This window comes from Stenella coeruleoalba (assembly GCF_951394435.1).
Source record: "Stenella coeruleoalba genome assembly, chromosome: X".
Taxonomy (NCBI): Eukaryota; Metazoa; Chordata; class Mammalia; order Artiodactyla; family Delphinidae; genus Stenella; species Stenella coeruleoalba.
The window spans coordinates 96587347-96613172 of record NC_137152.1 but is presented as its reverse complement, the minus strand read 5'-3'; the positions used below and the strand labels follow the sequence as shown (position 1 = coordinate 96613172).

Here is a 25826-nt window from a genome sequence, read left to right as displayed (position 1 = left end):
TAACTAATAAACGTTAGCATGTGGATCTTCCAAGTGTGATCTGCATTTTGAAAGAGGAGGTCCTGAGGACACATCTAACACTAGAGGGAAAAAATGGACAGAGAAGCATTCCAGGTGCCCCTCAAAGCACTTAGCTGGGCAAAGCCATATATTTTAGCGGTAAGAACAAAGCCTGCTTTCAGAGGCCAGGGAGCTAAGAACTTTGTAAAGAACCTGAAAAACTGCCCACACAGTCATTCTAGCATCTAGGGTGGGGTTTGATTACATTAGCTTAAAAGCCCCCTTTAACACTGGAGTTCTGTAATTGTGTGATTCCAGTTGATTCATTTTTACAGCATACAGTCCTGTTCATGTGCTTTCTCTTCAGACCCAGAAACATGAACACCTATAATATGTCACAAATTGCTGTCCTGATCTTATTGTATATACTTTTTTTTTTTTTTTTTTGCGGTACACGGGCCTCTCACTGTTGTGGCCTCTCCTGCTGCGGAGCACAGGCTCCGGACGCGCAGGCTCAGCGGCTCACGGGCCCAGCCGCTCCGTGGCACGTGGGATCTTCCCAGACCGGGGCACAAACCCGTGTCCCCTGCATTGGCAGGCGGACTCTCAACCACTGCGCCACCAGGGAAGCCCTGTATATACATTTTTTATTGAGATATAATTAACATATACACATATTGTGTAAGTTGGAGGCGTACAATGTGGTTTAATTTATCCTGATCTTAAAAAAAAAGAGAAAGCAAAAGAAAAAAGGACCCAACACATTCACACGATAAGCACATACACACACGCAGAACACTTTAACAAGCTGGGTTTTTGTAAGTTAATGTAAACATGAAGGAAAAGGGCCACAACCTCTGGCCTTCAAACTGCCAACCTTAATGGAATAAGTTTGAGTATTACTTAATGATACTTGGCAAGAAAGAAAATCCCAGTCTCAGTCTCCCCCAACCCTTCAGTTAGTTGGATGGGATGAAGTCCAAACCAATCATTGCAATCGGTGGCCTGATGTCTGTGTAGCAATGTGAATGGAAGCAGAATTGTTACATTCTACTTGGAAGCACCTGATGGAGGGATCAAATAAAATTTTTTAAAATCACATGTTGGGCTTCCCTGGTGGCGCAGTGGTTGAGGGTCCGCCTGCCGATGCAGGGGACGTGGGTTCGTGCCCCGGTCTGGGAAGATCCCACATGCCGTGGAGCGGCTGGGCCCGTGAGCCATGGCCTCTGAGCCTGCGCATCCGGAGCCTGTGCTCCGCAGTGGGAGAGGCCACAGCAGTGAGAGGCCCACGTACTGCAAAAAAAAAAAAAAAAAATCACATGTTTATGCCCCCCCATATAAACATGTGATTCAATGAATGAATAAAATACACCAGTGTGATTTACAACAGCGAAGACATAGAAGCAACCTAAGTGTCCATCAACAGATGAATGGATAAAGAAAATCTGGTGTATATATACGATGGAATATTACTCAGCCATAAAAAGAATGAAATATTACCATTTGCAGCAACATGGATGGACCTAGAGATTACTATATTAAGTGAAGTAAGTCAGACGGAGAAAGACAAATATTATATGATATCACTTATATGTGGAATCTAAAGAAATAATACAAATGAACTTATTTATAAAACAGAAACAGACTCACAGACATACAAAACAAACTTATGGTTACCAAAGGGGAAAGGGGGGGGAGGGATAAATTATGAGTTTGAGATTAACAGATACATACTATTGTATATAAAATAGATAAACAACAAGGACTTACCATATAGCACAGGGAACTATATTCAATATCTTATAATGACCTATAATGGAAAAGAATCTGAAAAAGAATATATACATATATATATATATATAAATCACTTTACTGTACACCTGAAACTAATACAATATTGTAAGTCAACTATACTTCAATTAAAAAAAAAATACATCAGTGTGTTGTAGGTCAGGATTAGGAGGGTAGGAAGCAGGTTATTCCAGAGCTCTGTGGTGGAGGTGGAACCACTGGAAATGAGGCTGCAAGGCCAGATCACCAAGGATTTTATATGCTTTGCCATGGGGTTTGGATCTTATCCTGAAAGCAAAGGAGGGCAGAAAGGAGGTAGAAAAGGATTCGAAGCTGGGATGGACTTTGAAGTTGGAGTGTGGTGGCATGATTATATTTGTGTTTTAGCGACAACTCTGGCTTCTGGTGTAAAATGGATGAGGAGAGGATATTTGGAAGGCCAGCCAGGAGGGTGCAAGGCTAGAGGCAAGCGGCCCGGTTAGGAGGCTCTTTGGCAGTTGTGCAAACAGGATGGGGGCTGGAGCAAGGCAGTGGTAGCAAGCAGAGATGGAGAGAGATTTAGGACAGAAGGAGCAGGCAAAGAGGTCTCAGTAGAAGAGAGTGAAATTAGTACCCCCGCCCCCAAGCAAAACCCAATGACATTTACCAGCTAGTCAAGTAGAAAACAGACCCTTGTGGTAGCAGCAGCAGTGAGAAGTAGCCCCGGGGTGAGTTAATCTAATATGCATCAGCCATGTGATATGGCAGTCAGGAAAGCAAATGCCATCCTTAAGAAGCTAGAGTAGAAGAGTCTAGTGGCTGGACAAGGGACACGATCAGGCAGAAGCGTCTGTGCCCTGGGGTTGGGGCAATGGCGGGGAGGTTAGACTCAGTTCCTGCTTTCTACTTTTGAAAGATGTAAGGGAATTGGCTTCAACTCGAAGCAGAGCCTTGAACCCAGGTCTTTGGAGCAGACTCTAGTCTGGAAGAATTGTGGGGCCGGAAGACTTGTCTTCAAATTGTTGGACCACCATGGGGAAGAGGGGCAAAGCTGGCTTTGCGTGAAGTTACCAGAGGGCCGGTTTCACTCAGCCTCAAGCCACGAGGCAGAGACCCAAGCGGTGGTCTGTGGAGCCAGTGAGTCCTTGTCATTGGAAGTTGTTCAGACTAGAGGGCAGGGACCCTGTACGTGGGAGAACAAAACCAAAAGCCCAAAGCAAAAACAACCAGTTCGAGGATACAGTCAGTCGATGACCTTCGAGGTTCTTGCTGACCCTGTGATGTGTAAGTGCTGGCCAAGCGCGTGTACATTTCTCAGCAGTCCTGCCTCAGGGATGAGGTGGATAACGGTACCTCTCTCGTTCGCTTTCTTATACTACTTTATTCAAAGCAAATAGGTCATGTGGAGGTCGGCAGACCAGGTGAGTTGCAGCCTCTAAATCACTGTAATTCCGGCCAGGGGTGGGGTGTGGGGGGAGCCTGGCAAAGCCTTGCAACCGTCAAGAGCAACCGCGCAGTGGGATAAACTTTGGCTGGGGCTTTGCTGCGCGAGAGGGGCGGGGTTACTTGAATGGGTCCTCAGGAGAAGGCGATTGGTCCCGGGGGAATCGAAGGGGCGGGACTAGTCTATTGTTGCCATTGGTCCTGCGGGCAAGTTGAGGGATGGCAGCGAGGGGGGCGGAGCCCGCGAGGGGAGGCAATTGACTTGGCGAGAGCCCACCGAGGGGAGCTAGAGGGCCGGCCGGCGGGCGAGCCCGCAGCCAGGAACCGGGAGCTGGGAGTCGGCAGCCTGGAGCCGGGAGTCAGCTGCGCGAGCTCGCCAGGGCCGCAGCGGGGCGAGGGGCGCACGGGGCGTTGGCACCCGGACGCGCGCCTGCGTCGCCGACTTGGATGCGGCGGGGACGATTCTGCGCCCCGTGCGCTCGACGCGAGCCATTCAACAGCTGGCTTCGCGGGCTACAGTCGCAGGGAGCGACTGGGAGGTTTGCAGGTTGAGACTGCGGCGACTGGAAAGAGGCGGCGGCAGCGGCAGTCCGGGTACCCCAGCGGAGACCCGAGTGGAGACAGCGGCTTCCCAGGCTCCCGGTAAATGCCCTCCGCTCTGCTTGCAGAGCAGCAGCCACGTCCCGCTGCGTCTCAGCCGCCTGGCCGGCCTGGCCTATGGGAGCTGGGTGCCTGCAGACAGGGCTACTCCGGACACTTGGCGGAGATTGGGGAGGGGATGCTCAGGAGACCCGGGTCGCTCCACCAGCCCCTTCAGAGTCAGAGTTTCCAGAGATGCACCTGGGCTTTTCCCCTGGTCCTCTCTCTTCACCCTAGACCTTGCCGCAAGTCCCCCGGTCCTGGCGCCGCACTAGGGGGCGCTCTGGCACCCATTCAAGGGCTCGCTTCGGCCGCTGCTCCCGCCGAGGTCACTCGAGGCATTCCCCTGGGGTACCGCCATTCCCCTGGCGGTGGCATCCTGCTAACGGGAACTGAAGGTGCCCTCCTGTTTGGTCCACACGCCACGGGCCGGGCGCTCCGCTTCCCCGCCTGCTCCTGTGCACTCATCCAATTAATCAGCAGCAGGGCCCCGCCGCCCCCGCCGCCCTGTGACCTGGTCCTTGGCTTCAGGGATTTGTCGAGAGTCTCGCTTGAGGTTTCCAGCGCGGGTGGAATAAAACTGTTCCCAATCTGACTGGGGTAGCAGGGCTCACCCACGGTCACGGGGTCCTGAGCTTGCTTCCAGGGAGGAAGCAAGTTGGAGAGGCCCATGCTGTGGGAGAAACTGCCATCCCCGAATGCGGGGCAATCAGGTAGTCTTGGTCCTTGGGACTCGCATCTTCTTTACATTTGGTCTCCTGCATTTTGCGCTTTTTTTAAAAGCCAGCCACTACCGGAGAACTTTTGAATGCTGCTAACTCCGAGGAGTGAGATTTATTGGAACACCGGGTTCCAGCATGAGGACTGGTTACCCTTTGGACTTTTTCACTTTCTCTGTGTCTTTTCTAGATTGAGAATAAGGTCTCAAAGATCAGGCCCATATTTCCCTGTTCTTCTACCTGCCTCTGATCTAACTTTGGAACTTCATGCTGTTCCAAAGAGTAAACTTGTGCAGGGATAGGGCTCACTCTTCATGCTGAGAAAACCACTCTTGGGGATAATATAGTTGGGATCTCTCCAGTTCTGAATTTTTTATTTGCTTTTTAAAGAATGTGGCATTCCAGTAGTAACATTGTTCTGTGCCCTGTTTCTTTGTTTGGGAGGGAGTCCCTCAAAGCATGACTTGAAGCATGGAGTAATGGTACATGAAGATATTTTTACTTTGGCTCTTGTTAAGCACAGAGAAAGTGGCAAGTGGAATAGGCCCGCTGGCACGGGTGCCCAGGGGATGCCAGCTATCATGTATATCAGAGGATGGGTAGGGCTGACTGGAGGTGGAGTAACATGGTGGGGAGGGGCAGAGCCAGCAGAGACCATCTTGGCTCCTGTGATGGGGCATGAGATTTCCATGTAGTCCCAGCCAAAGAGCACACCTGCAGTGTGGCCCATTTGTCTGGGTTCCCTGTCATACACGCATGCAAAGAGAGTGGGCTTTGACTGGCTTCATGTGTCATCTTCAGCATCAGAAGGAAAGGCGAGGCGCAGAGAGTTGGGAATGTGAAGGTAATGGTGGTGGCAGTGGTGGTATGTGTGTGAGGGAGAGAGATTTGTTTCAGATGCTGAAGCAGCTCTCTGCCTCGGAGACTGGCTACGTGTTTGTCTTCCCAGCATACATTCCTGCCTTTGCTAGAGAGAGGGACTTTGGCTGAGTTGTTCCAGAGCCAGTGTGGTGTTACTTGTGCAACTCTCTCAGTGTCCCCTTTGGGCCTGTGTCAGTTCGATGTTATATCCAACATGCTCCTGGAACTTTAAGATGCTTTAAAGCAAGCTGGAGGCTGAGGTAGACTAATGCCTGGGGCACAGTCTGAGCAGACGTGAACCACATGGAATCCAGTGGTGTTTTGCTCAGAAGAGACAGCGTAAGGGCTGGACCACTTACAGAGAAGGTGGTCAGCCATAATAATAATAAGCTCACCTTAACTGAGCACTTATGAGCGTTAAATACTTTCTTGCATCATTTTCCTTAAACCTTCAAACATTCTGTAAGGTAGGCACTATAATCACCTTCTGAAGCTCAAAGAGGTTAGGTAAATCACCCAGCTGGTCAATGGCAGAGGTGGGATTTGAACCTGGGTCTGGTTGACACCAGCCCTTGAGCTCGAAAGCATTTTACTGTTTCATGTCACAGAGGAGGTTTCATAAATGAGGTGGGATGTGAGCAAGGCTTTAAAGGGTGGGTGGGACTTACATAGGGAGAGAGGACATTTGGAGAGAGGGGGTGGACATGTCTGAAGGAACTCAAGGGAGACTGGCCCAACTAGAATGGGGGGTAGACACAGGGCATGATGAAATATAAGGCTGGTGAGGTGGGGTGGAGTCGTGTTCTGGAGAGCCTTGAAAGGAACTTGTGACTTGATGCAGTAAGAATGAGGGAGAGGTTGAGAATTTTTGAGCAAAGACCAAGGCAAAGCCAGTCCCAGTCCCTTGGTGTGCCCTGCCTGGGTCCCTGAGCCCATCCCTGCCTGGGTCCCTGAGCCCATCCCTGCCTGGGTCCCTGAGCCCATCCCTGCCTTGCTCTTTCTTGAGAACCTTGCCCAGTTTTTTTGTTTTTGTTTTTGTTTTTGTTTTGTTTTGTTTCTTTGGCTGTATTGGGTCTTCGCTGCTGTGCGTGGGCTTTCTCTAGTTGCCTAGTTGCGGCGAGCGGGGGCTACTCTTCATTGCAGCGTGCAGGCTTCTCACTGCGGTGGCTTCTCTTGTTGCGGAGCACGGGCTCTAGGCTTGCGGGCTTCAGTAGTTGCAGCATATGGGCTCAGTAGTTGTGGCACACGGGCCCTAGAGCGGGCAGGCTTCAGTAGTTGCGGCACGTGGGCTCAGTTGTTGTGGTGCGTGGGCTCTAGGGCACGTGGGCTTCAGTAGTTGTGGCACTTGGGCTCAGTAGTTGTGGCTCGTGGGCTATAGAGCACAGGCTCAGTAGTTGTGGTACACGAGCTTAGTTGCTCCACAGCATGTGGGATCTTCCTGGACCAGGGATTGAACCCTTGTCCCCTGCATTGGCAGGCGAATTCTCAACCACTGCGCCACCAGGGAAGTCCAGCATATTTAACTCTTGTTTAAAATTTCCCGAACCTCTGGGGAGCACTGGGTACATGTAACCAAGAAGAAGGAGCAAGCTAGGGGTCCAGGGTCAAGTTCAGCCCTAGATGGGTGTGCTTCAGCCTGTACAATATTTTATAAAGCAATTGAATTAGGGACCAACATTGAAAAACCAAAGAGCCCAATAAAAATCAGGATTTTCAGCTTCTCTTGAAATGGCAGAAGACTTGGTCAGAGTTTTGCTAGGCAGGGCTGTGCAGTGCTGACTTCTTAGCTAGGGGCACGTCCCCCACGTCCTGGGACGCATCTGACCCCGTGGGTTCCAGACCCCTACTCTAGGGAAACAAGCCCCCACTCAGGAAGATGCTAATCCAGGATTGGCTTCTTTTCTTACTGTGTAATTAGGGAATTGTCAGACCTGCAGAAGAACTGACTCTGAAATGCAAATAGTCTTAACACACAGGAATGCTGTGGCCATGGCTGGGAAGGGCTACTGGCCAGGAACTGAGCATCATCCTTACGTGGTACCTTTCCTCTGGGCTGGGGTTTCGAAGCCCACTCTGCTAGGGTCCCCAAGAGATAGACTGGCGGGCCTTGCTTGGACTCAGGTTTTCTTTCCACTGAATACTTCGTGTGAATAGGATCTGGGTCAAAATGATGAAAAGAGTTCAGGGGCAAAAACCAACTCAGAAATGATGACCTAAGAAGCAGTGTGTTAAAAAGGTTAATCTAGGGCTTCCCTGGTGGCGCAGTGGTTGGGAGTCCGCCTGCCGATGCAGGGGACACGGGTTCGTGCCCCGGTCTGGGAGGATCCCACATGCCGCGGAGCAGCTGGGCCCGTGAGCCATGGCCGCTGAGCCTGCGCGTCTGGAGCCTGTGCTCTGCAGCGGGAGAGGCCACAGCAGTGAGAGGCCTGCGTACCGCAAAAAAAAAGGTTAATCTGGACTTCGCTGAAGGCACGTCGTATGTTCTAGAGGGACAGGTACGAGCCATTTCTGTGCTGGCATTTGTGGTGAGAAGTCTTCACTGTGCAGATCTGTCCAGGTCCTGCAGGACATTAAGCAAGTCTGGCCCCCTGCTTACCCAGTGACAGCGGTGCCTGTCCCTGTGCCAGTTGTTGTGACAACTACAATCAACTGTAACTATGCACATCCCACCGCTTTTGCAGGGCACGGTGCTAACACATTTGAAAACCACTGAAGTCTAGTCCCAGGAATTCTAACACTCATTTCTTGAGGAAGAGTGTTAAAGCCATTATCACTTTTTTGTGGCCCACAGTATCCTGTGCTTCCCATGGCGCTCACTATTTTCTTCCTCAGATTGCAGTTGTCTTACTTTCTTTCAGTTTCTAGACACAGTTCTTTGAGGGTAGCTCATCACTGTAGCCCCCAAAGTGTCTTAAAGGAGTAGCTGCTTGGTAGGTGCACTTGACTGATCTCCACGTTCACTGATTAACGTTAGTGGCTTTGGGAGCCTTGAAAGAAAAAGCAGCTCTGTATTAGCATTTCACTATTCGTCTCCACGTGCTATTATTAGTATTTTCAATATGGGAGCAACACCTTTTTTTTAAAAAAAAATTGAAGTATAGTTGATTTACAATGTTTTGTTAGTGTCTGCTATATAGCAAAGTGATTCAGTTATACAAATATGTGTGTGTATTATTTTTCAGATTCTTTTTCATTAAAGGTCATTACAAGGTATTGAACACAGTTCCCTGTACTGTACAATAAATCCTTGTTGTTTATCTATTTTAAATATAGTGGTGTGTATCTGTTAATCCCAAGCTCCTAATTTATCTCTCCCCCTGCCTTTCCCCTTTGGTAACCATAAGTTTGTTTTCTACGTCTGTGAGTCTGTTTCATATGTAGTTGATGAGCAAATTCTTTGTTTCAGGTAAGACTTAGTATTGTTAAGTCCCTACCATGTGCCAGGCTCTGTTCTAGGCTCTGAAGAGAAAATGGTGAAGCAGACAAATACAGTCCCTACCTGCTCTCCTGGAACTTACAGACTGGGGGGTGGTGTGGGTTTGGTTTTATTTAAGCCAAACATGTCTGCTTTTGATTTTTTTAGGATAAGTGGTATATATATATATATATATATATATATATATATATGTTCGCCTTTTAAATGTAAATGTTTAAAAGTAGGCAATTTATGTGTTTCCACAATTGACATCTGATGCAGACCTCATTCTCTCCCCCTCTTCCACTCTCCTCTTTTCCCTCTTTTCATACTCTTGTATTGGTTCTAATAAATGTTGCTTTTCAAAAAAAAAAAAAAGCAGTAAGCAAGGCCAATGTGACTGGGACTGAGAGGACAAGGGCAGTAGGGGGAGAGCATACAGGATGGGCTGAAAGAGGTAGGCAGGGGTTGTATTTGAGGAGAAGCAGTTTGGATTTGGTTCAAAGCATGCTGGGGAGCCACTGAAGGGTTTGTGGTTTTTTTTAAATTTATTTATATATTTATTTTTGGCTGCGTTGGGTCTTTGTTGCTGTGCGCAGGCTTTCTCTAGTTGCAGCGAGCGGGGGCTACTCTTTGTTGCGGTGCGCGGGCTTCTCATTGTGGTGGCTTCTCTTGTTGTGGAGAACGGGCTCTAGGCACACAGGCTTCACTAGTTGCAGCACGTGGGCTCAGTAGTTGTGGCTCGCGGGCTCTAGAGCGCCGGCTCAGTAGTTGTGGTGTACGGGCTTAGTTGCTCTGCGGCACGTGGGATCTTCCCGGACCAGGCCTCGAACCCGTGTCCCCTGCATTGGCAGGTGGATTCTTAACCACTGCGCCTCCAAGGGAAGCCTGGCTGTTGCAGTCATCCAGGTTAGAGATGATGGTGGTGCGGACCCAGGGGGTAGCCGCAAAGACGGAGATGGATTTGGAATGTACAGTCAAAGTGGAGTCGAATGGGCTTGCTGAAGGACTGAATCCGAGAGGAGGCGAGGAAGAACGCCTGGTTCTGAGCCTGAGCACCTGAGTGAAGGGTGGCTCTATTTAGGGAGATGGGAGTCACTGGGTGGGGGAAGTAAGTCTGAGGTGGGGGACAGGTTTGCAGGGGAGGGAAATTAAGGTTGAGATGCAAATGGAACATTCAGCTTGGAGACATTGAATAGGCGGTTGAATGTCAGTGTCAGGCTTGGCTGGAGCTTCAGCCTACAGAAAAATTAAATGCAAATTAGAGCCACTTTAAGTCACCACTATATACTAACAAAGGTAGCAGAAATCAAAACGATAAGGATCCAGTGTGAACAGGGCTGCCAGGAATTCAGGCATGTTAACACTGCTGATGGCATGATAAACTGACTTTATCTTCCAGGAGAACAACTTGACAATATGTAATGAGCCATATACACGTATTCCTAGCCTTTGACATGGGAACATATTTTGAGGAAACAGTTTTTGAAAAGATCGTACAAAGATTTTCATTAGGGTTGCTTGTTCTCATACTAGCAGTACAGAGTGGTAGTGGTACTCTTTTGGAGAGAGTAGTGCTCTTTCAAAAGAAAAATGTTGGAAAACACAAATCCCCAGGAAGGGGGACTATCTAACCAAATATATAGTAACCCTATAGCGTTTCTATAGACTGTATCTCTATATAGAATTTCTACAGAAATTTCCTGTAGGCACGAAAAATGAGAAATGTGTTGATCACGTGAATATCTGGAATTGTTATTCAGCAGGTGCAAAACCCAGATTGTGATGGTCCATAAGTACAACCGTGTAAACCTCACACGCTGTTCGTGCTGAAAATCATAAATATACAGTTGTTTTTTAAAACCACCTCATCTGCTTTTGACTTTGTCCCTCTTTCTCTCTGGCAGCGTTCCGTGGTCAGGATGCCACGACACAGTGGTCCACCATGAAGAGTTCACATGAATTGTGGCTTCTCCAATCTTTCTTCCCTTGATCACATTTTCGCCAGAAGGTATTAGGTAATATCCTCTTCTGCAGGCCTTATATTCAAATAAATTTACCTTGGGATTTTAAAAAGGTTGCGAAATACCGCAGTTCTCACAAACTGCTTAGAAGTGCAAAGTACGGTCCCATGTAAAGGTTGCTTTTCCCCTGTAGGTGGCGACTTGTGGGCAGGAATTTTGCTGGTAATCTTCAGAGAAGCAAAACACTGGTGACTTGATGACATGCATTTCCCACAAATAATACTCCGACCCTTCAGTGAGTGAGGCAAAAGTACAGAAGATAGCCACATTCCCTTAAATCCCTGATAGCTTTTTTTTAAAATGTGAAGAAGAGAAAGCAATGAGTCTACTTTAGTAGCATCAAAGTAAATCAATCCAAGGTTTAAAGTGGTATTCCTAGCTGAAAGTGACTAGAGAGAGGTGTTCTATAACAAAAATGTTCCTGGTGCTAAAAAAAGGGGCAAAAGACCAAAAGATTGGTGACATGGGTCTGCCGACTGCCCTGTGCGTATTTTAAAAAATAGCTCCCTCTCTTGCAACCATGGAGTGACTCCTGTACTCACTAACAGAGTTACGTAAATGCAATATGCACAGAAAGGCCTAACACAAACCTTTCTTTAGGCTAATTTATTTTTAAATTGAAGTATAGTTGAGTTATAATATTGTGTTAGTTTCAGGTGACAGCATAGCGATTCAGTATTTTTGCAGATTAGATTCCATTATAGGTTATTACAAGATACTGGGTATAATTCCCTGTGCTACACAGTATATCCTTGTTGCTTATCTATTTTATGTATAGTAGTTTGTATCTGTTAATCCCATGCCTCTAATTTGTCCCTCTCCACCTCCCTCTCCCCTTGGGTAACCATAAGTTTATTCTCTATGTCTGTGAGGCTGTCTGTTTTGTATATATATTCATTTGTATTATTTTTTAGATTCCACATATAAGTGATATCATATAGTATTAGTATTTCTCTGTCTGACTTACTTCACTAAGCATAATATTCTCTAGGTCTATCCACATTGCTGCAAATGTCAACATTTCGTTCTTTTTTATGGCTAATTGGGTTAATTTATTTTTATTAGTCTCAGAAACACTTTGCTTTGACCAACATTATCGCATAAAGGAAACATTCGTATGATCTTTTTTTTTTTACATCTTTATTGGAGTATAATTGCTTTACAATGGTGTGTTAGTTTCTGCCTTATAACCAAGTGACTCAGTTATACATACACATATGTTCCCATATCTCTTCCCTCTTGCGTCTCCCTTCCTCCCACCCTCCCTATCCCACCCCTCTAGGTGGTCACAAAGCACCGAGCTGATCTCCCTGTGCTATGCGGCTGCTTCCCACGAGCTATCTACCTTACGTTTGGCAGTGTATATATGTCCATGCCTCTCTCTCGCTTTGTCACAGCTTACCCTTTCCCCTCCCCATATCCTCAAGTCCATTCTCTAGTAGGTCTGTGTCTTTATTCCTGTCTTACCCCTATGTTCTTCATGACATTTTTTTCCTTAAATTCCATATATATGTGTTAACATACGGTATTTGTCTTTCTCTTTCTGACTTACTTCACTCTGTATGACAGACTCTAGGTCTATCCACCTCATTACAAATAGCTCAATTTCGTTTCTTTTTATGGCTGAGTAATATTCCATTGTATATACGTGCCACATCTTCTTTATCCATTCATCCAATGATGGACACTTAGGTTGTTTCAATCTCTGGGCTATTGTAAATAGAGCTGCAATGAACATTTTGGTACATGACTCTTTTTGAATTTTGGTTTTCTCAGGGTATATGCCCAGTAGTGGGATTGCTGGGTCATATGGTAGTTCTAGTTGTAGTTTTTTAAGGAACCTTGATACTGTTCTCCACAGTGGCTGTATCAATTTACATTCCCACCAACAGTGCAAGAGGGTTCCCTTTTCTCCACACCCCCTCCAGCATTTGTTGTTTCTAGATTTTTTGATGATGGCCATTCTGACTGGTGTGAGATGATATCTCATTGTAGTTTTGATTTGCATTTCTCTAATGATTAATGATGTTGAGCATTCTTTCATCTGTTTGTTGGCAGACTGTATATCTTCTTTGGAGAAATGTCTATTTAGGTCTTCTGCCCATTTTTGGATTGGATTGTTTGTTTTTTTGATACTGAGCTGCATGAGCTGCTTGTAAATTTTGGAGATTAATCCTTTGTCAGTTGCTTCATTTGCAAATATTTTCTCCCATTCTGAGGGTTGTCTTTTGGTCTTGTTTATGGTTTCCTTTGCTGTGCAAAAGCTTTGAAGTTTCACTAGGTCCCATTTGTTTATTTTTGTTTTATTTCCATTTCCCTAGGAGGTGGGTCAAAAAGGATCTTGCTGTGATTTATGTCATAGAGTGTTCTGCCTGTGTTTTCCTCTAAGAGTTTGATAGTTTCTGGCCTTACATTTCAGTCTTTAATCCATTTTGAGCTTATTTTTGTGTATGGTGTTAGAGAGTGATCTAATCTCATACTTTGACATGTACCTGTCCAGTTTTCCCAGCACCACTTATTGAAGAGGCTGTCCTTTCTCCACTGTACATTCCTGCCTCTTTTATCAAAGATAAGGTGACCATATGTGTGTGGGTTTATCTCTGGGCTTTCTATCCTATTCCATTGATCTATCTTTCTGTTTTTGTGCCAGTACCATACTGTCTTGATTACTGTAGCTTTATAGTATACTCTGAAGTCAGGGAGCCTGATTCCTCCAGCTCTTATTTTCGTTCTCAAGATTGCTTTGGCTATTCGGGGTCTTTTGTGTTTCCATACAAATTGTGAAATTTTTTGTTCTAGTTCTGTAAAAAATGCCAGTGGTAGTTTGATAGGGATTGCACTGAATCTGTAGATTGCTTTGGGTAGTAGAGTCATTTTCACAATGTTGGTTCTTCCAATCCAAGAACATGGTATATCTCTCCATCTATTTGTATCATCTTTAATTTCTTTCATCAGTGTCTTATAATTTTCTGCCTACAAGTCTTTTGTCTCCTTAGGTAGGTTTATGCCTAGATATTTTATTCTTTTTGTTGCAGTGGTAAATGGGAGTGTTTTCTTGATTTCACTTTCGGATTTTTCATCATTAGTGTATAGGAATGCCAGAGATTTCTGTGCATTAATTTTGTATCCTGCTACTTTACCAAATTCATTGATTAGCTCTAGTAGTTTTCTGGTAGCATCTTTAGGATTCTCTATGTATAGTATCATGTCATCTGCAAACAGTGACAGCTTTACTCTTCTTTTCCGATTTGGATTCCTTTTATTTCCTTTTCTTCTCTGATTGCTGTGGCTAAAACTTCCAAAACTGTGTTGAATAAGAGTGGTGAGAGTGGGCAACCTTGTCTTGTTCCTGATCTTAGTGGAAATGCTTTCAGTTTTTCACCATTGAGGACGATGTTGGCTGTGGGTTTGTCATACATGGCCTTTATTATGTTGAGGAAGGTTCCCTCTATGCCTACTTTCTGCAGGGTTTTTATCATAAATGGGTGTTGAATTTTATCAAAAGCTTTCTCTGCATCTGTTGAGATGATCATATGGTTTTTCTCCTTCAATTTGTTAATATGGTGTCTCACGTTGACTGATTTGCGTATATTGAAGAATCCTTGCATTCCTGGAATAAACCCCACTTGATCATGATGTATGATCCTTTTAATGTGCTGTCGGATTCTGTTTGCTAGTATTTTGTTGAGGATTTTTGCATCTATGTTCATCAGTGATGTTGGCCTGTAGGTTTCTTTGTGACATCCTTGTCTGGATTTGGTATCAGGGTGATGGTGGCCTCGTAGAATGAGTTTGGGAGTGTTCCTTCCTCTGCTATATTCTGGAAGAGTTTGAGAAGGATAGGTGTTAGCTCTTCTCTAAATGTTTGATAGAATTCGCCTGTGAAGCCATCTGGGCCTGGGCTTTTGTTTGTTGGGAGATTTTTAATCACAGTTTCAATTTCAGTGCTTGTGATTGGTCTGTTCATATTTTCTATTTCTTCCTGATTCAGTCTTAGCAGGTTGTGCATTTCTAAGAATTTGTCCATTTCTTCCAGGTTGTCCATTTCATTGGCATAGAGTTGCTTGTAGTAATCTCTCATGATCTTTTGTATTTCTGCAGTGTCAGTTGTTACTTCCTCCATTTTCATTTCTAATTCTATTGATTTGAGTCTTCTCCCTTTTTTTCTTGATGAGTCTGGCTAATGGTTTATCTATTTTGTTTATCTTCTCAAAGAACCAGCTTTTAGTTTTATTGATCTTTGCTATCGTTTCCTTCATTTCTTTTCCATTTATTTCTGATCTGATTTTTATGATTTCTATCCTTCTGCTAACTTTGGGGGTTTTTTGTTCTTCTTTCTCTAAGTGCTTTAGGTGCAAGGTTAGGTTGTTTATTTGAGATGTTTCCTGTTTCTTAAGGTAGGATTGTATTGCTATAAACTTCCCTCTTAGAACTGCTTTTGCTGCATCCCATAGATTTTGGGTCGTCGTGTCTCCATTGTCATTTGTTTCTAGGTATTTTTTTATTTCCTCTTTGATTTCTTCAGTGATCACTTCGTTATTAAGTAGTGTATTGTTTAGCCTCCATGTGTTTGTATATTTTACAGATCTTTTACTGTAATTGATATCTAGTCTCATAGCGTTGTGGTCGGGAAAGATACTTCATACAATTTCAATTTTCTTAAATTTACCAAGGCTTGATTTGTGACCCAAGATATGATATCCTGGAGAATGTTCCATGAGCACTTGAGAAGAATGTGTATTCTGTTGTTTTTGGATGGAATGTCCTATAAATATCAGTTAAGTCCATCTTGTTTAATGTATCATTTAAAGCTTGTGTTTCCTTAGTTATTTTAATTTTGGATGATCTGTCCATTGGTGAAAGTGGGGTGTTAAAGTCCCCTACTATGAATGTGTTACTGTCAATTTCCCCTTTTATGTCTGTTAGTATTTGCCTCATGTATTGAGGTGCTCCTATGTTGGGTGCATAAATATTTACAATTGTTATATCTTCTTCTTGGATCGATCCCTTGATCATTATGTAGTGTCCGTCTTTGTCTCTTCTAATAGTTTTTATTTTAAAGTCTATTTTGTCTGATATGAGAATTGCTACTCCAGCTTTCTTTTGGTTTCCATTTGCATGAAATATCTTTTTCCATCCCCTTACTTTCAGTCTGTATGTGTCTCTAGGTCTGAAATGGGTCTCTTGTAGACAGCAAATATATGGGTCCTGTTTTTGTATCCATTCAGCCAATCTGTGTCTTTTAGTGGGAGCATTTAGTCCATTTACATTTAAGGGAATTATCGATATGTTTTTCCTATTCCCATTTTCTTAATTGTTTTGGGTTCGTTATTGTAGGCCTTTTCCTTCTCTTGTGTTTCTTGCCTAGAGAAGTTCCTTTAGCAGTTGTTGCAAAGCTGATTTGGTGGTGCTGAACTCTCTCAGCTTTTGCTTGTCTGTAAAGGTTTTAATTTCTCCATCAAATCTGAATGAGATCCTTGCTCGGTAGAGTAATCTTGGTTGCAGGTTTTTCTCTTTCATCACTTTAAATATGTCCTGCCACTCCCTTCTGGCTTGCAGAGTTTCTGCTGAAAGATCAGCTGTTAACCTTATGGGGATTCCCTTTTGTGTTATTTGTTGTTTTTCCCTTGCTGCTTTTAATATGTGTTCTTTGTATTTAATTTTTGACAGTTTGATTAATATGTGTCTTGGCGTATTTCTCCTTGGATTTATCCTGTATGGGACTCTCTGTGCTTCCTGGACTTGATTAACTAATTCCTTTCCCATATTAGGGAAATTTTCAACTATAATCTCTTCAAATATTTTCTCAGTCCCTTTCTTTTTCTCTTCTTCTTCTGGAACCCCTATAATTCAAATGTTGGTGCGTTTAATGTTGACCCAGAGGTCTCTGAGACTGTCCTCAGTTCTTTTCATTCTTTTTTCTTTGTTCTGCTCTGCAGTAGTTATTTCCACTATTTTATCTTCCAGGTCACTTATCCGTTCTTCTCCCTCAGTTATTCTGCTATTGATCCCATCTAGAGTATTTTTAATGTCATTTATTGTGTTGTTCATCATTGCTTGTTTCCTCTTTAGTTCTTCTAGGTCCTTGTTAAATGTTTCTTGCATTTTGTCTATTCTGTTTCCAATATTTTGGATTATCTTTACTATCATTATTCTGAATTCTTTTTCAGGTAGACTGCCTATTTCCTCTTCATTTGTTAGGTCTGGTGGGTTTTTATCTTGCTCCTTCATCTGCTGTGTGTTTTTCTGTCTTCTCATTTTGCTTATCTTACTGTGTTTGGGGTCTCCTTTTTGCAGGCTGCAGGTTCGTAGTTCCCATTGTTTTTGGTGTCTGTCCCCAGTGGCTAAGGTTGCTTCAGTGGGTTGTGTAGGCTTCCTGGTGGAGGGAACTAGTGCCTGTGTTCAGGTGGATGAGGCTGGATCTTGTCTTTCTGGTGGGCAGGTTCACGTCTGGTGGTGTGTTTTGGGGTGTCTGTGGACTTATTGTGATTTTAGGCAGCCTGTCTGCTAATGGATGGGGTTGTGCTCCTGTCTTGCTAGTTGTTTGGCATAGGGTGTCCAGCACTGTAGCTTGCTGGTCGTTGAGTGAAGCTGGGTGCTGGTGTTGAGATGGAGATCTCTGGGAGATTTTTGCCATTTGATATTATGTGGAGCTGGGCGGTCGCTTGTGGACCAGTGTCCTGAAGTTGGCTCTCCCATCTTAGAGGCACAGCACTGACTCTTGCCTTTCATCCACACAGCTCAGAATAAAAGGGACAAAAAGTAGAAAGAAAGAATTAGTAGAAGTAGAAAGAAAGAAAGAAAGGAGGGAGGGGGAGGGAGGGAGGAAGGAAGGAAGGAGGGAAGGAAAAATAGAAAGAAAGAAAGAAGATAAAGTGAAATAAAATAAAGTAAGATAAAATATAATAATGTTATTAAAATTAAAAATATTTATTAAGAGAAAAAAAATTAAAAAAAAAAACGGACGGATAGAACCCTAGGACAAATGGTGGAAGCAAAGCTATACAGACAAAATCTCACACAGAAGCATACACATACACACTCACAAAAAGAGGAAAAGGGGAAAAAATCATAAATTTTGCTCTCAAAGGACACCTCCTCAATTTGGGATGATTCACTGTCTAAAGGAGGGAAGGAGGGAAAGAAAGAAAGAAAGAAAAAGGTAAAATATAAAATAAAGTTATTAAAATAAAATATAATTATTAAGAAAAAAATTTTAAAAAACAAAAACAAAACAAAAAAAAAACAGACAGATAGAACCCTAGGACAAATGGTGGAAGCAAAGCTATACAGACAAAATCTCGCACAGAAGCATACACATACACGCTCACAAAAAGAGAAAATGGGGAAAAAATCATAAATCTTCCTCTCAAAGTCCACTTCCTTAATTTGGGATGATTCGTTGTCTATTCATGTATTCCACAGATGCAGGTACATCAAGTTGATTGTGGAGCTTTAATCCGCTGCTTCTGAGGCTGCTGGGAGAGATTTCCCTTTCTCTTCTTTGTTCTCACAGCTCCCAGGGGCTCAGCTTTGGATTTGGCCCCGCCTCTACTTGTAGGTCGCCAGAGGGCGTCTGTTCTTCGCTCAGACAGGACGGGGTTAAAGGAGCCGCTGCTTCGGGGGCTCTGGCTCACTCAGGCTGGGGGGAGGGAGGGGCACGGATGCGGGGCGAGCCTGCGGTGGCAGAGGCTGGCGTGACGGCGTGACGTTGCACCAGCCTGAGGCGCGCCGTGCGTTCTTCCAGGGGAGTTGTCCCTGGATCCCAGGACCCTGGCAGTGGCGGGCTGCACAGGCTCCCCGGAAGAGGAAGTATGGATAGTGACCTGTGCTCGCACGGAGGACCGTTGGTGGCGGCAGCGGCAGCCTTAGCGTCTCATGCCCGTCTCTGGGGTCCGCGCTGTTAGCCGCGGCTCGCGCCCGTCTTTGGAGCTCCTTTAAGCAGCGCTCTTAACCCCCTCTCCTCGCGCACCAGGAAACAAAAAGGGAAGAAAAAGGTCTCTTGCCTCTTCAGCAGGTCCAGACTTTTCCCTGGACTCCCTCCCGGCTCGCCGCGGCGCACCTCACGCTGCCAACCCCAGTTCTCTCCCTGCGCTCCAACCGAAGCCCGAGCCTCAGCTCCCAGCCCGGCCCGCCCCGGCGGGTGAGCAGACAAGCCTCTCGGGCTGGTGAGTGCCGGGCGGCACCGATCCTCTGTGCGGGAATATCCCCACTTTGCCCTCCGCACCCCTGTTGCTGTGCTCTCCTCCGCGGCTCCTAAGCTTCCCCCCTCCGCCACCCCCCTTCTCTCCCCGTGACGGGGCTTCCTAGTGTGTGGCAACCTTTCCTCCTTCATGGCTCCCTCCCACTGGTGCAGGTCCCGTCCCTATCTTTTTGTCTCTGTTTATTCTTTTTTCTTTTTCCCTACCCAGGTACGTGGGGAGTTTCTTGCCTTTTGGGAGGTCTGAGGTCTTCTGTCAGCGTTCAGTAGGTGTTCTGTAAGAGTTGTTCCACGTGTAGATGTATTTCTGGTGTATCTGTGGGGAGGAAGGTGATCTCCGCATCTTACTCTTCCGCCATCTTCCCGGAGGCTCCCCATACAGGTAACTCTTGATTGTTCCAATTTCTCAAAAATTTGGACACATTTACTGTCTCTATAACATCTCTTTCGCGCCGCCCTAGTCTCGAAGCTCCCGCCACTGCTCCTCAGGCCGGGTCCCCGTGGGCTCGTATGATCTTTTAAAATAGGGAAACAAAAACAGGAAATTAAATTGCCCAAAGAGGTGAATTAACACAAATCCAGTTTTCTTCATTTCAAGATCAGAATTCCCCATGCTAAACTCTACCTTAGAGCAGATTTTTTTTGAGTGCTGGTAGAAGAGATTCTCTCTCAGTAAGACTCCAGTATTTCATGGTCACAAATTTATCATTCCTGCAGGTCTCCAAGTCACTGCCTTTCTGCCCTGAAAGCCCCCAGTGCCACAATAAGCCCTTTAGGACCATCTTAATTTGGGAATTTCATCATTTAGGGGGTCCTATATTGGTTGTATTCCACTTGTTGCAACACTGCGTGCTGCTCATTTTAATGATGTGATTTAAAGATTTTTCAAGATCAGAGCATATGGTCAGCCTCAGTTTTAAAATTGTTGTTTGCGCTAATGATGTACCAAAACACATGCAAGTTTATCCATGACCTCTTGACTGAAAAAGCAGGGAAGACTTCTGTTTGGTCAAGACTTACGGGGATTCTGTACTAGTTGGGAGGTTTGGAAATTGGCTATGTTGATTTGACCCAAATACATTTTGGCTGTCCCGCTGACAATAAATATGTCGATATATCTTTATACATCTTAAATGCTTTCAAAATGACTTAACTTAGAGGTTCAAAAGCCTGAAAAAAGAAAGGCAGCAAAGGACTACTTCGAAAGAGGATACGGAGTTGTGCAGATGGTCCTGTTTTTTTCCCACTGTTTTTAAAAAACGTGACTCAAATGCCCTTGCTAGCACTCTGACAGCAAATATTTGAGAGTGAGAAAAAGGGAAAGAAAATGGATGAGGGATACTTTGCTCATGACTCAAGTGCTTCTAGAGTTTTAAGGTCATAGTTCTGATCTAAAACACTTGAAGGTGTAGCAGAGGAATCTCTCTAGTATCTTCTGAAGTGAGATAAGGTATTGGAGGAAGTTTGGATGCAGAGCCCGTAGAATTTATTGAATTTTCACTGCAGGTTCAAACAACTGTTTTAGGCCTGTGGAAATATCTCAAAACTGTTTCCTTTTCTCTAATCTTATTCTACTGCTATTCAGTCAGCTTTGCTATTAGGTATAGAGGCAGGAAGATGAGGCAGACCCATGACTAGAGAAAGCAGCCACGTTTCTCTGAGAAGCTGCTAGAAATGTTCTGGCATTGAGAGCTGGTTGAGTGAAATGCTTTGGTAGAGCTATGTACACAAGATACTGCTGGAATGTGCACTGTGTAAACATTATTGAATAACTCTAATTTTTGAAGGTTAGAGGAGCTCTCATTTGCCTCTGCAAAGGCGTTAAAGAATAAGTGATCTCAGTGGTGTTGCTTTTAATCACAAGACTAGAAGAAAGATGTGTGTATATGTGAGGGGGCTGGGGAGGTCATGATGGAACATACTAGAACATGGGACTAATTGAAAATCTTTATTAAAATTCAACTTTTTGATAATTTATGGTGGCTGTACTTATGACACTCCTTGCCATCAGGGCTCAGTTTATATTAGGCTCTTAAACCTTTGCATATGATAGTGATTGGTAAAAATGATGGGAAAATTGTTAATGAATTCTACCATTACTGTCAGTTGAACCACAGACATATTAAAAGGGAATTTAGCATAATACTCTCAAGGTCCATCCATGTTGTCACAAATGGCAAGATTTCATCTTTTTTTCTAATAGGGTTTTATGCTATATAAAATAAGTCAGGCAGAGAAAGATAGATACTATATGATTTCACTCACATGTGGAATATAAAAAACAAGCAAACAGAAACCCCCCAAATAAATTAGCAAACTAAACAAAACAAACACGTAGATACAGAGAACAGAGTAGTGGTTACCAGAGGGGAAGGCGCAGCCAGGAGGGTGAGATGGGTAAAGGGGGTCAACTGTATGGTGATAGATAGAAACTAAATTTTTGGTGGTGAGCACACTGTAGTGTATACAGAAGTGGGAATATAAGGGAGTTCCCCGGTGGTCCAATGGTTAGGATGCAGCACTTTCAGGGCTGGGGTTCAATCCCTGGTTGGGGAACTAAGATGCTGCAAGGTGCGTGCTGCGGCCAAAAAAAAAAAAAGTAGAAACATGATGTTATACGCATGGAATTTATATAATGTTATAAACCAATTTACCTCAATTTTTTATAAAGGGTATTTAGAGGGCAAATTAGGTCACTCTAAAGAATCAATTTTAGGGCTTCCCTGATGGTGCAGTGGTTAAGAATCCTCCTGCCAATGCAGGGGACACGGGTTCAAGCCCTGGTCTGGGAAGATCCCACATGCCACGGAGCAACTAAGCCCACGCACCACAACTACCGAGCCTGCGCTCTAGAGCCCACGAGCCACAACTAGAGAAAGCCCGCACGCAGCAACGAAAACCCAACACAGCCAAAAATAAATTTTAAAAAAAGAATCAATTTTAAATCATATCCTAATAACTTGATCTCAGTGATTCCACCTATTTGGGTAGATATATTTTTATTAATATGTATAAATATACATAAAATATATAGCTATATCTACTAACTAATATATCTAATTTAAGTAGATTACCTTTTTAAATTGAAGTATAGTTGGTTTACAATGTTGTATTAGTTTCAGGTGTACAGCAAAGTGATTCAGTTATATATATATATACATATACATATATATACATACATATATATACATATATATATATAACTGATTCTTTTCCATTATAGGTTATTATAAGATAATGAGTATAGTTCCCTGTGCTATACAGTAGGTCCTTGTTGTTTATCTATTTTATATATAGTAGTATGTATCTGTTAATCCCAAACTCCTAATTTATCACCCCCCCCTTCCCCTTTGGTAACCATAAGTTTGTTTTCTATGTCCCTGAGTCTGTTTCTGTCTTGTAAATAAGTTCACTTGTATCATTTTTTCTTAGATTCCACATATAAGTGATATATAATATTTGTTTTTGTCTGACTTCACTTTGTATGATAATCTCTAGGTCCATCCATGTTGCTGCAGATGACATTACTTCATTCTTTTTTATGGCTGAGTCATATATATATATATACACATATATAATATATACGTATATTATATATATATAAATATATACCACAGCTCCTTTATCCATTCAGCTGTTGATGGACACTTAGGTTGCTTCCATGTCTTGGCTATTATAAATGGTGCTGCTGTGAACATTGGGGTACATGTGTCTTTTCGAATTAGAATTTTTGTCTTTTCCGGATATATGCCCAGTAGTGGGATTTCTGGGTGATACAGTAGTTCTATTTTTAGTTTTTTAAGGAACCTCCATACTGTTCTCCATAGTAGCTGTACCAATTTACATTCCCACCAACAGTGCCATAGAGTTCCCTTTTCTCCACACCCTCTCCAGCGTTTATTGTTTGTAGATTCTTTGATGATGGCCATTCTGACTGGTGTGAGGTGATACTTCATTGTAGTTTTGATGTGCATTTCTCTAATAATTAGCAATGGTGAGCAACAGATTACTTCCTGAACATGTTTAAACAGGGTTAAAAACAGGGATTGTATGGGGAGAAAAGCACAAACCTTTTTCAACCTGTTTTTCAGGAGCAAGGTAGGGCCTCGTACAGCTTTAACTAGATTCAAGGATTGGCACATTTAAGCTTAGAGTTGAGAAACTATCCTGATTTAGAAGAAAGCACCTGTGAAAGTTGAGTATTGGATTGTAACTATGAGTATATTCCAGAAACACCTGTCTGCTTTTGCTATAAAATAAATCAGTTAAGACTTAAACATTCTGCAGGCAAATCAGTGGTCACTGGAGGTGGGGGGAGGATTACAAAGGGGCACGAGGAAACTGAAGGGGATGATGGGCATTTTCACTCTCTTGATTGTGGTGATGTGTTCATAAGTGTGTAAAGATATGTCAAAACTCATCAAAATGTACACTTTTGATACGAAATGTGGTTTATCATATATCAATTATGCTTCAATAAGGCAGTTTTTAAAAATAACTTCTGCAGCCTGTGGTACAGCTAGTATTGAAGTGGCCAAGTGCTCTGTCATCACCCAAAGTCCTAGTCTGATCTCCCAGGCTTCAGTCAGGACTCACACAAACTTGGGTCATGGGTCCAGATGCCTGTGGGCATTTACAGTGATGGCAGACAGAGGGGTGTCTTTGATGGGAAAAGGGAGTTGCTTCTGTATTACTCTGTTTTGATTCTTTTCTGGGCCAGTTTGTATCAGCAACTGTGAACTGCTTCCTTTCGATAGTTTGTTATTATCATGTGAGTTTCCTCTTTTTTTTTTTTTTTGCGGTTCGCGGGCCTCTCCCTGTTGTGGCCTCCCGCTATTGTGGCCTCTCGCGTTGCGGAGCACAGGCTCCGGATGCGCAGGCTCAGCGGCCATGGCCCACGGGCCCACGGGCCCAGCCGCTCCGCGGCATGTGGGATCTTCCCAGACCAGGGCACGAACCCATGTCCCCTGCATCGGCAGGCGGACTCTCAACCACTGCGCCACCAGGGAAGCCCCGAGTTTCCTCTTTTTAATAAAAAATTTTAATACAAAATTAGCACATTTATTATAAACATTCAAAAATTGAAGCAAGAATACTCCTAATCCATTTCCCAGATGAAATGTTGACAATTTGATGTACATCCTTCCAGACTTTATAGAGAGGTCTGTATGTGGGCGCGTGCACGTGCGCCCACCATGCATGTGTGTTTATATTACTTTTATTACTTTATATTACGTTTACAAAAACAAGATCACATTGCACATTATTATCCTGCAACTTGCTTTTTATTTTTTCCTCTAAAAAGTATCATGGGCGTCCTTCCATGTCAATAAGTACACACCTATGCCTCCCTCCCTCCCTTCCTCCCTTTCTTCCTTCTTTCTCTCCCCCTGCCCCTCCTCCCTCTCCCCCTCCTCCCTCTCCCCCTCCCCCCTCTCCCCCTTCTACCTGTCTTCCTGGTAGGAAGTCTCCTCCCCCTCCCCCTCCTCTTCCTCCTTCATTTTTTGTTAGTTTTGGCTTGAGGCCTCTTTAAGGAAAAAGCATCGCAATAGGAATTCATAATTATCACGCACCTATGCGCCAGGCACCATCTGGTTCATTTTCAGCGATCTGGCAGAAATTGCCAATGACATTGCTGTAGCATTGAAGCCATGGCATATGTAAAAAGCTTACTTCTTGGTACACAGTAGGTCCTCAATATTTAAAAAAAAAAATAAGATTGGAAGGTTAGCTCCCTATTCTGGGAGAGTATTCAAAGATGAAATATTCACAAACATTTCATTTTAAAGCCTGTGACCAGCAGGGGAAGAGAGGAGAAGCAATGTCTAATTTGCTGCTGTTGCTGAAGTTGGGAAAGAGGAATTGGAATTGAGGTTTTTAAAGGAGGCCAGTTTTTTTTTTGTTTTTTTTTTTTTTTTTTTGAAAACCAATTGGGTCCTCTTGAGAAAGTCAGAAAATAACTTAAATGCTTCCGAATTGAGGTGTAGAGTCCTGTCACTGGAGGGCCGGGTGAGCAAACATCGACCCTAGAGCAGAGGCTGTGGGCAGGCAAGGCAGCAAGGCCTGCAGGTCTGTTTATTTGCACTTCGCAGTGCTTGTAAATTGTTTTCCTTGATTGCCAGCGTCTGAAAAAGCAGATTTCGCATAAGAACCTCAGTTTCTGACCTCTCTGGATTAATAGGAGGATGCGGCCACCCCAGGCCCTCCTTCCCTCACTGGGGGTTCAGATGAGGCACTGGTCTCCGCCTCTGTTCAGTGTTTTTTGCTCGCTGAGACCGTCTTGCTGTCCACTGTGATCATCTGAGTTGTACCCTCTGCTGTAGAATTTACTGCTTATTTTTGCTTCGGTGTGAGATGGAAGTGATAGCCAGTTTTGTTTTGTTTTTTCATGTGAAAAATACAGCACATCAAGCACTATAAAATACCATCTGACTGTTTTCCCTCCAAATTTGAGGAGAACCTTTATTATACTTCAGGAAAGTGGAGAGATCTGGCTAAAATATAGAAACTGTTTCACTGTGTGGAAATCACCCTTGTGAAGGATATGAGGCATATATTTAACCTCAAGAAGTTGATGATTTTTAGTGGGCTTTGTGAGGTTAATCTGAAGTAGAAGGAAAAACTGAAGTTTTTAATAAAATCCATTTATATTGACCATAATTTTAAATGAATGACTACAGGTGCATCTGTTAACACTGTAAGTCAGCAAAAAGTTTTATTAAAACCACTTTGCAAAAAATCATGCAATTCTGAAC

General features: G+C 43.9%; 1 protein-coding gene across 7 annotated transcripts in view; it reads left to right on the top strand.

Moving 5' to 3' along the window:
• Window positions 1-3773: 3773 nt before the first annotated feature.
• The window catches only part of LOC307180113 (A-kinase anchor protein 17B-like), a 37641-nt gene continuing 15588 nt past the window's right edge, over window positions 3774-25826 (top strand). Inside the window, exons 1-3 of one of the 7 annotated variants that reach the window (XM_079910245.1) lie at window positions 3819-3855; window positions 18886-19039; window positions 19283-19453. In XM_079910245.1, coding sequence (XP_079766371.1) covers window positions 19371-19453 — 83 coding nt within the window. In that variant the 5' untranslated portion in view covers window positions 3819-3855; window positions 18886-19039; window positions 19283-19370. Of the gene's footprint in view, window positions 3856-10775; window positions 10866-18769; window positions 19040-19282; window positions 19454-25601; window positions 25769-25826 lie in introns of those variants that run through there. The other 6 variants (XM_079910247.1, XM_079910244.1, XM_079910246.1 and 3 more) reach the window with 6 other exon arrangements.